This window comes from Danio aesculapii, chromosome 5 (assembly GCF_903798145.1).
Source record: "Danio aesculapii chromosome 5, fDanAes4.1, whole genome shotgun sequence".
Taxonomy (NCBI): Eukaryota; Metazoa; Chordata; class Actinopteri; order Cypriniformes; family Danionidae; genus Danio; species Danio aesculapii.
This window is the reverse complement of record NC_079439.1, coordinates 43,845,238-43,858,885: the sequence shown is the minus strand read 5'-3', so window position 1 is coordinate 43,858,885 and position 13,648 is coordinate 43,845,238. Positions and strand designations below refer to the sequence as shown.

Here is a 13,648-nt window from a genome sequence, read left to right as displayed (position 1 = left end):
ATATATATATATATATATATATATATATATATATATATATATATATATATATATATATATATATATATAAATAATACAAATAATACAAATAATAGTAAAAATAAATAAACTAAAATAAATATTCAAAACTATTAAATGATGTTTTCAAATAACAACCACTAAAATAGTAACATGAACAAGCTATCTGTTTTATTTTTTATTATTATTATCATTGTATTTCCTGTGAACAAACAGTACTTCCTGGGGAAACGGTCTGTCTTCCTAAGCCTTGCTGTGCTTCAAACAGTGAGGTCATGAATCAGGTCCAACTAGGTAATGCTTACAAACTTTGGGTAAAACAATGAAGCCTTCACCTTTACATCATCTGCTGAAGCCGGAGAGCACATGGGAAAAGTAGGACACGCATTTGATCTGACAGACATTTTTTTTTTCAACCAACGCAGCACTGTAATAAAAAATGAATGGTTCAGCAATGCCCTGAGCAAAAAGCCCAACATCTGTGAGCTGAAGCGGAGACGGGAACAGACCACAGACAAATACAGACACTGAAAATCAGCAGCAGCACTTGAAGATGAGAAACATGAGACCACCAAGAGCAACACTGACTTCATGCATCAAACTAAAAATATCTGCATTGTATCCAGGTTCCTGGATTTGAGTATCACCAACCTTGCAGCCACCATATATACACAAAGTGTCCGCTGCAACCACATAAAATACTTTCTTTATAATTCACAACTGCCTAATTGTCCAAACAGGGAAATTATTGAGTTCTAAAAGTGGCACATATGACCTGTGTAGCTAAAACAAAAACTACTCAGCACTTTTAATGTTGCCAACAGTCAGTCAGCTGGTGGTTTTGCAAGTCTTATTTTCAGGTACAGGATGTGAAACACCTACTATAATTTCTGCTGAGTAAAAAAGTACAACACTGTTTACATTGAGAGCAGCTCCTTCTCCTAGTCACTGAACACTCAGAGCTCATTTAAAAGTTTCTCAGATTTCAATATCATAATCAATGTAAGAGATCTGAAGACACCAAGTCTTTTTTTAAACAAGTAAAATACACAAAAATCTACCAAACATAGAAATGCTCTTAAAGGTTTCAAACAAATTCTTTGATCCTCTAACGGTTAAGGAGGCATTAACTTCAGGTCACGTAAATGTTAAGGAAATTGACCAGACACTCTTCAACATTCCTGACCTTTCTTATCTGTAGCTGTTGTCTAGCACCCCCATCAGCTTATCGGGTTTCACAGACATTGAGGGACACACTTTCTCTCAAAATTTAAATTGATGATACATCAGCCCAGGCTCACTAGAAAATATGCCTTTCATTTGTACAAAATGTAAAATACATTGCTCGGCGTACGTTTCGTTGCACGTTTCAGATAACAAATTCACTAGCAAATGCATGACCAATGTATGTTTTGTTGAGTATTTCAGACACACATCATTGTTGTACATATACGCAAGAAGGCGGGACTTGTTGCACCTAGACCAACAAACCACTGACCTAAATTATTTCCCAAAGCCTCATTTTTCAAAAGCAGACATAGATGAAAAAGCACTGTGACCACTTAGATTTACATCACAAATCCAAAATACATGTAAGCTTTGAATGTTTTGTTTGCTTTAAAGTAATTCCATTTTATAGGTCGCTTTGAAATATACAGTATGTTGCAGCATATTTCAAATAAGGGGGAAAATAAAGGGCACAAGATGAACTGCAATTTTTTGTTTCATTTTTTGAGTACTACTGCAAAAATCTGTAAACATAACTGTTTTAATTGTTTGTACATTTATAAACACAATACTGCATTAAAGAATCACTTGTCAAAATGGTCGTTAAAACTAGAGTTTAACATAATTTTAAAATTAAAGGTATAATCAGATTCAGATGCTTCCTCTTAAGGTGGTTCACAGAATATTACCACCAGAAGTGCTGACCTGAGCTTACAAATCAATCCTTTTTTCAGACTGCCCAATTATGCTGAAAATTATAACAACAAATGCTTTTGATGATTAATGATTTAAATGATTTGGACTTTACTAATTGGACAATTCCAGTCCTACCCCATTGAAACATTGTTTATTTTACACATCATTTAAGTGTTTTTTTTTTTACATATCCTTGTGTGAAACTATGAAAATGGAAAAAAATGACTGTGCAAAAGTCTTAGGCCACCAAGAGTTCTGATGTCTTAGCAATATGTTTGCATTTCCACAAATTTATTCATATTCAATTAATTAATTTGTTCGATTGTTTGTTTGTTTGTTTATTTTCTTGGCGATCCGTCAATGCTTTAATAGTATTAAGGTTTGGATGCTGTGGAGACCAGTAAATGACTGTCAGTGTTTTAGAAGCTTCAAATTTTTTTCCTTCAAATAAAATTTCACTGTTTTCATGTGTGACTCCTGATAAAGAAGAGAATAAAAGCAAGCTTACACAGTGAAAATTCTAATGAGTGGAAGATTGCACCCATCACAAGCGAGTTTATGTGAAAATAGTTAAAATAAAATAAAATATGACAAGATTTTATTACCTGTATGACAGTATTTTTACATGACAGAAAGATTAAATGGATATTCTACCATTGCTAAATAATCTAATGCATATTAATGTACATTTATAAAAATTATTTGATGTTACTTGTTGCACATTTCAGAAAAACAATGTAGAATTAGGCCATTTTACTCTGATTTATTTTTACTCAAATGTCATTTAATCACAAGATAACTTTCCACCATTACAAATGCATTTAGTTTGAGAACTTCTGGAGATTTTGCAGTTCATATACTTAAAAAATGAAAGGGTAAGTGGCTGCAAACAATTTATACTGAAGATAAACAAACAAATCAAATTTAGTAATGTTCAACTTAATTTATTTGTTTAAATTAAGCCCATATAAATTGTTTGCAACCACTTACCTTTTAAAAAATGTAGTAAAGCCAATGAATCATTTTATTCAGTGTATAATCTAAACATTTTCTGAACATGTTAGTAATTAAGCATAACTCAAATCGAAAATTTGTTTAGTTTAACAGGTGTTCCAAAATTTAATATCTATTTCCTCTTGGTATTTGTCCTTCCTCAATGAATAATCCTGCCTTGGGACATACGGAGGCAGATTTGATGTAAATCGGTGGGGAGTAAGGTTGCTGGGACATGAAATCTTCAGTAAAATGTAGCTAAGCCTTTTAAACTTTAAGTCTTTCATAGCATTTCTTAGAGGGCTGCCAGCTCCAATGACTGTCTGAGAAAGCAAAGTAAGCTCCAAAGGACTGTTCAGAAGAGAAAAAAAGCAGAGCTTCAGCCTCGTCAAAGCCTTTCAAAGACTCTTGGGAATACTGAGTGACGTAAACACAATAACCCTCACATCTCTCTCACTGTTATGGGTGATGGAAATGCCGAAGTGAGAGTGAACATTTCCCACTAAGGCTACAAGACAACAACAGGAGGTGGTGTCAGCTGTCCTGCTACAACATACACAAACATGCATACTAGGGGTGCACGATATTGGGAAAATCTGACATTGCGATTTTCTGGCTTTATTTGGAAAGAATTCTTCATTTTAGATTGATTGGGGTGATTCTGTAGGGGACTGGATCTCGAATAATATATAACAAATAACTTACAAGCATAGATAAATAAAATATAGCAAAGATAAATATGAATCACAGTTTTCTAGACAGTCTAACAGCATAGTCTTTATTGTTTATAATGCAATTTTTATTAAAGTTACAACATAATCATTTCTTGTGGCCGGATGTCTTAAACTCTGAAAAGTTGAAATGTTCGCACAGAGGCCTTAAAAGGATTGTTCAGCCAAAAATGCTAATTTACACACGATTTATTCACCTGTCGCTTGTTTTAAACACTTACGAGTTATTAAAAATCTACTTTTGTTTTCAATATAAAAAAAGAAAACTCAAACGTTTGAAAATCGTGAGTAAAGTAAAATTTTTGGGTGAACTATCATTTTTACTCTATTATAATTCAACTCTGCAATGATTATAATCAAATATAATCCCAACTCAACATTGCAGATCCTGTGATGTGACTATTGTGGATGCACACATTGTGATATAGATGCTGAAATTATATATTGTGCAGCCATAATACATACAGTCCACAACTGTTCAGTCTGTGGTTCTTTCATCTTTAAATATGTCAACTTCAAAAAATGTATTTAATTAACAATTTTATGTTTACGCAAAAATAAATTATTTAATTTAAATCAATTTCATTCTGAGTACCTAATTAAATAGATAAGTAACATATTTATTTCCTATAACAAAAGAAAAAAATAATGATGTTGTTTGGTTTTACAAAAACAAATTGATCAAATTTCCTAAGTATTTATCTCCTGTAAGTATTACATAAGCGTCTAAGTATTTAAGTAAGCTATCTCATTCCAAAATTTGAATAATTTTTTTTTACTAAAAGCACACATTATTCTTTGATCAAAAATGCAGTTAAAATAACATTTGTGAAACCTTATTACAAATTAAAAGAACAATTTTCATTATTATTATTATTATGATTTCAATGCATTAGCAGAGGGTGTGGATAAAACATAATGATTTAATGTTCCATTTCTTGCACAGGCTGATCATTCAGCTTGATAAGCCCTCAGCATTGTCAGGAGCCATTAGTATTCATTTTGTTTTGACTGTAAATGCTTTAACTCTCAAAATGCTAGTTGCTGTTCACTCACATTTTATGAAACAGGAGCACAGTTTAAGTGGTCCACATTAACTTCTTTTATCACCTAAATCTTGGATGGCTTAAGGGGGAGTAAATAAAATAGGACTGCACGATATTGAAAAAATCTGACATTGCGATATTTTATTTTGCTGCAATTTATATTGATACGAATATGATTTCGGCAGATGACTTGAATAGCTCCATTTAGAATGAAAAACATTAACTTCGATTGGAATAATCTTGTAGAGGACTGAATCAAAGACATTGCAAGAATAAATAAATAAGATAGAGCAAAGATAAAAGTGAAATCATCTAGGTACAGTAATACGATATGATATTGTCATGATATTTTGCCCTCGATAATCATAAATCATGATATATCACAAGAAAAGCATCAAAAATACATCATATTTGTAATAAAGACGGAAAATGCATCAAAAAATTATAAGATGTATTTTTTTTATTAACAGCACCTATATTTCTTAGAATTGCAACATTGTTATACGTGCGATCCTCCCTTACAAGAAGCGCCACCTCATGCATATCACTATTTTGTCCTGCCCCTATTATTGAATAACATAAAACGTAAACCCTGTACATTCTTCACTGCAATCCCAACTCCACATTGCAGATGATGCAATGTGACTATTGCGAATGCACACATTGTGATATCAATGCTGAAATGATATATAGCGCAGCCCTAAAATAAACTGTAAATGTTTTACTTTTGGGTACACTACCACTTTAAATTTTAAATAAATAAATACTGACAAACAAATAAATAACCATTCAATCATACATTTTCCTTTGGCTTAGTCCCTGATTTATCAGGGGTCGCCACAGCAGAATGAACCACACAAATAAATAATCAAAAGAACCAATTCAATTAAAATTTCCCTCAATAAAAAAATAATCATTTAAATATTAGTGTTATTGGAAGATGAGGCAGAAACTGATTTATTAGCACAATTACCACAAACAAAAAATACTGCAATTCTATTAAATATTAGTGTTAGTGGATGCAGTTACACCAAAGCGACTTACAAGAGAGTACACGTACCTTCAAATACTGAGTTTAATTACACTTACGCAATACAAGTCAAGCATAACAACTAACCCTCAAGAGTCAACAAGAACTGTAATACAAGTGCAAACTCAGAAGTTTTAGCACGCAGTGTACAACACATCAATACTGTACACAAGAAAACCATTATAATAGCAAAGTTACAGCTGCTATTGTTTCTAATAGCAAGAGTCTACTGTGAAATTCATTTCACCACTGATAACACCACGCATGTGCCATTAACTGACAAGCTACTGCATCAACTCTAAAACAAATAGTTTTAAAGATCATTTTTAGAGCTGACCATGTATACTTTTTGCTCTGCTAAGATCTACTTTAACCAAAACCTCCTCAAGAATCAGTAAATCAGTGTTCAGCTCTGTACATTTAACAACTGAGTAGGAGGACGCATAAACTGGTTACATAACGACTGTTCACAGCAACAAGCTGAAGTGACACGGTTCAAAATAACGATCCGAACACTAACCAATCACTGATTACCTAACACTCAACTCACCATCTCTCCAACTAAAAGAGCTTTTCTGCGTAAATCACAGTGCAGTATAATGAAGCCCTTAGTTTCAAACAAGTCTTGACCTGATTCGCAATAAGCAGCCAGAAACCAGGTGTATGAACGCTTCAGGGAAAAAAAATAAATAAAAAAATAAATCACAATTCCAAGAAAAGAATGACTGCCAGCCAGGATAATGCAGTGAAGAAATCATTTACGCCCACAACGCCTGATGAAGATGATGCATCAAAAATAGATGAGATATAATCTTACATCTGAAACATCTCCTCTCCAGCAACCTCTTGTTGCTCCACATTATCGTTCCTCCGGGAAGGACGGCATCGTCGTTTCACTTGTTGTGCCATCTGTCATTTGCCTACTCATCTGTTTTACCTTCAACAGCCATTAATTCTTTCAAAACTAGCAAAAATCTCAAGTGGGCATCCAAAAATGTGTGATTCTCAAACATAATTGTAGCGAAGCGCTGCCAGAATCCTCAGCAGAAAGTAAGAAGCCATTTCAAGACGACCATCGCAGCAAATAAATCCATGACACACGGCTCTGAACTGTAAACAAACGCCTTGTCACCATGGAGACACGCTGATCAAACATGTTTTTTTTCCATACCTACTGTTCTCCCGGTGCTCTGCAAGCATCCTGCGTAGTTAACGATGCACTTTCGATCCTAAGATTGCTGAAGAAAATAATGGTTGTTAATCTGAGCCGTGCCGATGAGGGGAAAAAAAGAGAGAGGGCAGAGCATTTATAGGACGCTGTGGGAGGGAGCGGCGATTCAGGCTCGTCGCTGGCACTGCCAGGAGACCTGTGCGCCAGAGAGCCAAGCAGCCTGCAGGGACTGGCACAGCTGATCCTCCCTGTCACCAGCTCTACCACGTGGACACATCATGGGGGGGCGACCAGTGTCATACCAGGAGATACCAAATCAAGAGTTAAGGGGGATCCATCGATAATGATTGAGGAGAAGATGGTAATATGGTGTAAAAAAGGAACAAAAAATCATGGCGATGCCTTAGTGAGTCTACACGAGTGAGCACTTTGAAAAGGAGAAGTCTGTCATCTGACACACACACACACAGACAAAAACACTTGAAACAGACTATTCCAGCAGTATGGATGTGATATTTGAACATTTGACAAAAATTTAATTAGCAATAACTATGCTCAGAGTGCCCCATCTTGAATTGACATTTAAAATATGTTTGTTTTGCTTAGATATATTTAAGTTCCCCGAAAAAAGGCAAAAAAGCATGTGTTACGGGAGTGACTACACTGTAAAAAATGCAGAGAAATTTGCAAATACAATGTTTACATTTAGCAATTTACTTAGCAATATTTTATGTTTCCTGCAACCGTTAGTTTCTATCCTCCCAACACAAAACATTAGATTTGACAATTTTTTTTTACAAATTTAAGTGGATTGAACATAAAACTATGAAGTTGTCCCCCCCAAATTAAGAATTGTGTTGTTTCAACTCATTTTAATCAAGTTGTTCAAACAAGCAGCAAAAGTATTTGAGTGCATGACAAACATCTCATATAACGATAAGTCATATCATATCTTGATAATGAAAAATGTCATGATATATTACATTTTTTATTAATTAAATCGATTATTATTTAATATATATTGACCACATGTAAATCTGACTTTAATAAGTTCAGGGCAAATGTTTGATTAATAATGTTGAAATATAAAACAAATATTAATGAAATATAAACCCTTTTATAAACTGATTGCAGGCAACATAAAATATTGCTAAGTAAAATTCTAAATGTAAACATTGTATTTACAAGTGTGCAATTTTCTCATATTGTCGTTTCAATATTGCACTCATTTAAATGATGAAATAGTATTACTGTAGACTAGAGGAGTGAGCCTACACTTGTCTCACGGTTCAGTTACGATTATCATGCCATCAATTCGATTCAATTAGATATCTCAGTGCATCATGTTGTATTGATGATGCTTTCCATGCACAATTTTATATTTTACTTCACAGCACAAGAATTCTTGTATTAAAATGTATCATTTAAAAACACATTTTATATGTATTTGCAATACAATTTTGTCCTTTAATAGAAGCAGTCGAATATATGTACTGTACCTTTAACTTTACCTGTTCAAAGAAAACACTCTTGTTGAGTGTTTCAAATAAAACTCAAGTACACGCACAGAACAACATGAGCATTTAAATCAAATAAACAAAAGTAAATATTATCCTGCTTGCTTTGTTGATCAAGTTGTTAAACACCTATGATTGGTCACGCGCTCAACAGAAAGGGCTGTAATTGGCTCTAACGTCTGCATCGCGGTGCACCGAACAATTTATTTTGACACCCCTACTGTAAACAATGTTTTTTTTTTTGACAACAAGAAATATTACCAAATATTATGAAATAATAGCTTTTATTTGTCAATATATTGTCACACTGCACAGCCCTAGATGAAAAAAATTACAGAATTATTAGTATAATTTATAATTTTCTCTAATATCTGTGAACTTGTATGTACAAATAATGATTTCTACATGATGAGGGGCTAAACATAACAATAACAATTTAAATTATTATTTTTTTTAAATAAGCGAATTATGAAACAAATACACTTAAATAAAAAAGGTATAGGGATGTGACAAAAGGAAGGTATAAACACACACACACACACACAAAACCTCACATAAAGGGCAAGACAATCTGACTGCAGCAAAGCACTAAATAACAGTCTGAGGACATAAAGATCAAAACCAGCTCACGATGACACAAAAGAAGAGACTCGTTGCTCAAGGCACATTACTGCTGGCTGCTTTTACTGTTACTCAAACATGAGGAATACTTCAGCTAAAGTTCTTTGCATGTACTGTGAGTCATGTTTCGTATAATGTCATTAAATCGAAACTTACAGCTTCAATACTCTAGTAATGTGCAAAATATCACATGTGTAATGTGTGACCTAAACTATTTGCTGACTCACCGCACAATACACACAGAGCACATGAGTTCACTTCACTTGCCAAGGCAGATTCAGAACTGTGCTCCTCCGTATTATCAAACACAGGTGATAACCGAGTAGTGCGGCCACCATGCACCAATGCACCCATCGAAATAAAAACAAATGTTCACAGATTCATATGGATTAAAAATGGAAATTTTCAAGCAGTAAAATAATAAAACTGTAATACAATGTTTGTAATCCCCATGCATACGTTAGAATTTCTTCACTAAAACATTTTTGCATTCATTTTACCAAGCAATAATGCTAACAATAATAACAATGTCATATTTCTTTGCCCATTTGTCAGCAAGTTTTAAATCATAATCAAATTACCATTTATTCTTATATACATTTTAATATGTACAGGTTGGACTAATTATGTTTTAATTCTACATAAAGATGTTAAGTTATTAATTATGACACATTATTTCCCCCAAATCTTTCATTACATTATTACATATTAAAGGGGACCCATTTTACCCCTTTTACAAGATGTAAGATAAGCCTTTGGTGTCACCCGAATGTGTCTGTAAAGCATCAGCTCAAAATACCCATCAGATTATTTATTATAGCCTCCAGAATCTGCCCATTTTGGTGTCTGAATGCATTGTTGCTGTTTTGTAGCCTGTGGCTTTAAATGTGAATGAGCTGCTCTCCCCCCACCACCCACCCACCATGTGTGCTTCTCATCATGCGTTACGTCAGATAAACAGCACAGTGAAAGAGACAGCTCATTACTCAAAAATACCAAGTAAGTTCATTTGATATATTTGTGGTGGAGTTTATACAAGCCTTTCTGAAATGATGAGTCTTGTTGGGTTTGTATCACTCCAATATGACAGTGGATGCACAATACCTACACACAGATCTGTCCAAACAGCTTACGAAAGTTAATTTTCATCTTAGGTGCCCTTTAAGTAAATTTAATAAACCACAAAAAAGAAATTCAGTTGAAATATATTTAATTATTTTAAGCTAAAATAACATAAAAACATTTATTTCTCAGAACTTACTGATCAGATAAACACAATCATGTTTTTCGTTAGTTTTGTTTTTTTTTATCATTATTTTTCTATATTTTTATTATATTATTTTTTTACCTTTAATGTATACGACAGTAGGGAGTATTGACAGGAAAGCATGGGGAGCAGAGAGAGGGAAAGGATTGGCATAGGACCGCGAGGCGGGAATCGGCATCGGGTAGCCGCAAGCACCAGAGTGCATGTGTCGACGCACTAACCACTACACCACTGGCGCCTACAACAAAATCATGTTTGACAATTTAAACTGAGGCCTAAATGGATATAAAATTGACTCACACTGTAAAAAGTTAATCTGTAAAATTTACGGTAAAAACGGCTTGCCAGTATTTCACTGTTTTATTTGTACTGTTTCAAAAGTACAAACCGTAAATCTATTTTCTCGTTTTTACAGTAAACTACCATATTTAAATCATTTATAGAGGTAATAAGTCTGCATTTTGAATTACCAACATCTACACATCTTTTGTTACACAGATAGACATGTTAACACAGCCATATGCAGGTGGTGAAGAGGAAGTTACATAATGAACCAATGCTCATCACAAACAACTTTTCCCACTAGCAGAAAAGTGTATCAGTGTATAGAAGGTGCTCGGTGTCATTCACACAGCTACTAAACACCAGTATGGTAACATGCCTAACATTAAAGACATGAAATAAACATTGTTTATCAGTATTCGTTGTAACATAAACCTTTAATGTACACAATTGATGGGAAAACAACTAAAAAGATCCACAGTAATGTCAACAAAAAGCATAAAAAGTGATGTACCATTCAGGGAATTCTGGGAAAGTCAATTTAGGGTTATTCGCCGTACACTGAAAAAAATTATTCAAAGATGATTCCTTGGATTTACAAAAAAAATTTACGTTAAGTGGTTGTAAACGATTTATTTGGGCTGAATTTAAACAAACAAATTAAGTTGAACATTAATAAATTTAATTTGTTTGTTTGTTTAAATTCAACACAAATAAATTGTTTGTAACAGTTTTGCATGCAACACTTTAGGAAACATACTGTTAACCAGGTTACGGATTTTTACTGTAGCATTTTTACAGTTTTTTACCGTAGAAATCACAGCCATTTTTACAGTGCATGTACATTAAAACAACATTTAATATGAAAGCAAACAGTTTAATTTTGTTACTCAATATCATAACAATTGCAATCTTGTTACATCAAATGTGTTTTATACGCGAAAACAATAAACAGAAAGGTTAGTAAGGTTGAATAAATTCCAGAGCAGACTCATTTTCTCTGTTTACTTTTAACCAAACTTCTTGCAGCACCACGGTGGGTAAATGTCTTGCTCCAATTCTAATGAAGTGATAAATATCAATGTACAATTGCTTCATATTCCAAACTGACCACTATTGCCCACTGCGCATCTCACATCAGATGGACGAATATCATTGAAGTCCACTGAACAAGAAGTTATAAAGCAAAAAATATTACCATGAGTCAGTCAGTCACAATTCACCATGTTTGACATTAGATCCATACTTCCTAAATGGCACGGACGTGATCTTGATTCTGAATATACTGTAACATTGTACAATAACCTCAATTACCTCATCTAAAAGCACAACAACAGAACAAAATATAAATTATTTAAAAAAGAATGCTTGAGCTACAAATCCTGTGAGCCAAACAAGTTTTAATAATGGACATAAAAAGATTATAGCCTCCAAATGTGTGCAGTTTAGGTGATGTGTGACTGATATGGCCTCAAGCCGATATTATGATGACTCTGGAAGAAAAGCAGGTTCAATGACTTGCACAATGCAAACGGTTAGGTTGTTGATATAATAAAACCACAATCATAGCCTGTCCCTAATCGTATTCATAGTTCTGTATGGCATCACAAAGGCACGCAATACAAATGAAATGGCATGTAAATGAGTAGCCGGGAGGTGTCGATACCACACAGCTGCTGGTGAGTCCATGACCCCTCACCTGACGCAGCTGCCCAAAACCTCACCATCACACTGTGTCCCAATCAATCACCACGGCCTTCATATCACAGCTTATGGCATTACTGAGATTAGCTTCAGCCTTAATGAATGTGTATGTGATTGTGCAGTGATATTATTCACTACAGGTCTAATAATACGGACAAAAAGACATACACTGAGGGAAATTGGGGGTATGTTATTATACACACATTCAAACATTGATTCAGACAGACAGAAAGAGAAATAGACAGAAACAGGGGTAAATTGGGGTATTGTACATTCAAACAAATTCAGGCAGACAAATAGATAGTCACATGACAGACAGAAAGATGTTCACTGGGAAAATGGAGTATAGACACAAACATTAAAATATAAAGATTCAAACAGACAGAGAACTTGGGGTATAGACATACTTTCAAACAGACACACAGACAGACAAATTGGGGTATAGACACACACATTCAAACATACCTATTCAGGCAGATATATACAGAAAGATAAACAGACAGATAGACAGATGAGCAATTCCATGCGTGTCTACCTGGCCATGAAAGAAATAAAGCTTTCGAGTTGTTTTCGTAGGCTTGTATTTTACAGTACTGTACAAATACTTAAAAATGTCTCAGTCAATGCCTTCAAACCATTTTATTTAAGTTAGCAAAGCCCCACAAGTAGGCATGGGACGATAACCGGTTTCAAGATTTACCACGGTTTGGAAAAGTCAAGGTTTTAAAACCGCTAAAATTCGTTCTAATACCGTTCCTACGAAATGTGTAAAGTTTTTTTACTTGTTTTTTTTCTGACAAAGATTTTTAGGGTAACAGTATTTCTACATCAAAAGCTACTGGACAGCCCATGGTTCAGGAAACACTTGAAAAACAAATCGCTTATAAACCAACACACAAACATACTATACAGCTCAACAGTGCAGTGGCTTTACTTTATATCCAAGGAAAAAGAGACATACAAGAGACAAAACAAAGATGTTTTATCAAGCAGTAAAGAAACTGTTTTTTGAAGCTAATGAAGACAGCAGAAGTCAATGATTCAATTGAATTATTCAGCCTGACATGTTTACTGCTCCTAAATATTTAAAATGTTTCTTTAAATAAAATATATTATGTTCAATGGGAATTTTTTTTTTAAACAGACATTTTAAAAAAAAACATATTTTAGAGCAGATAATCACAATATCGTGAAAATATTTATCATACCGTCAGAGTCTTATACCGGCCCATGCCTTGTGTGTAGGCATGGGCCAGTATAAGATTCTGACGGTATGATAACCTTGGATAAAAATATCAAGTTTTTATCCACTTTTGAAGACAGTATATTTTATTTTGAGAAACAT

General features: G+C 33.9%; 1 protein-coding gene across 1 annotated transcript in view; it reads right to left on the bottom strand.

The window, feature by feature from the left end:
* The window catches only part of LOC130228375 (WD repeat and FYVE domain-containing protein 3-like), a 150,845-nt gene extending 143,691 nt beyond the window's left edge, over positions 1–7,154 (bottom strand). Inside the window, 1 exon segment of the mRNA XM_056456805.1 lies at positions 6,913–7,154. Within this exon segment, the coding sequence (XP_056312780.1) occupies positions 6,913–6,941 (29 nt within the window). The 5' untranslated portion in view covers positions 6,942–7,154.
* Between the last annotated feature and the right edge of the window lie 6,494 nt (positions 7,155–13,648).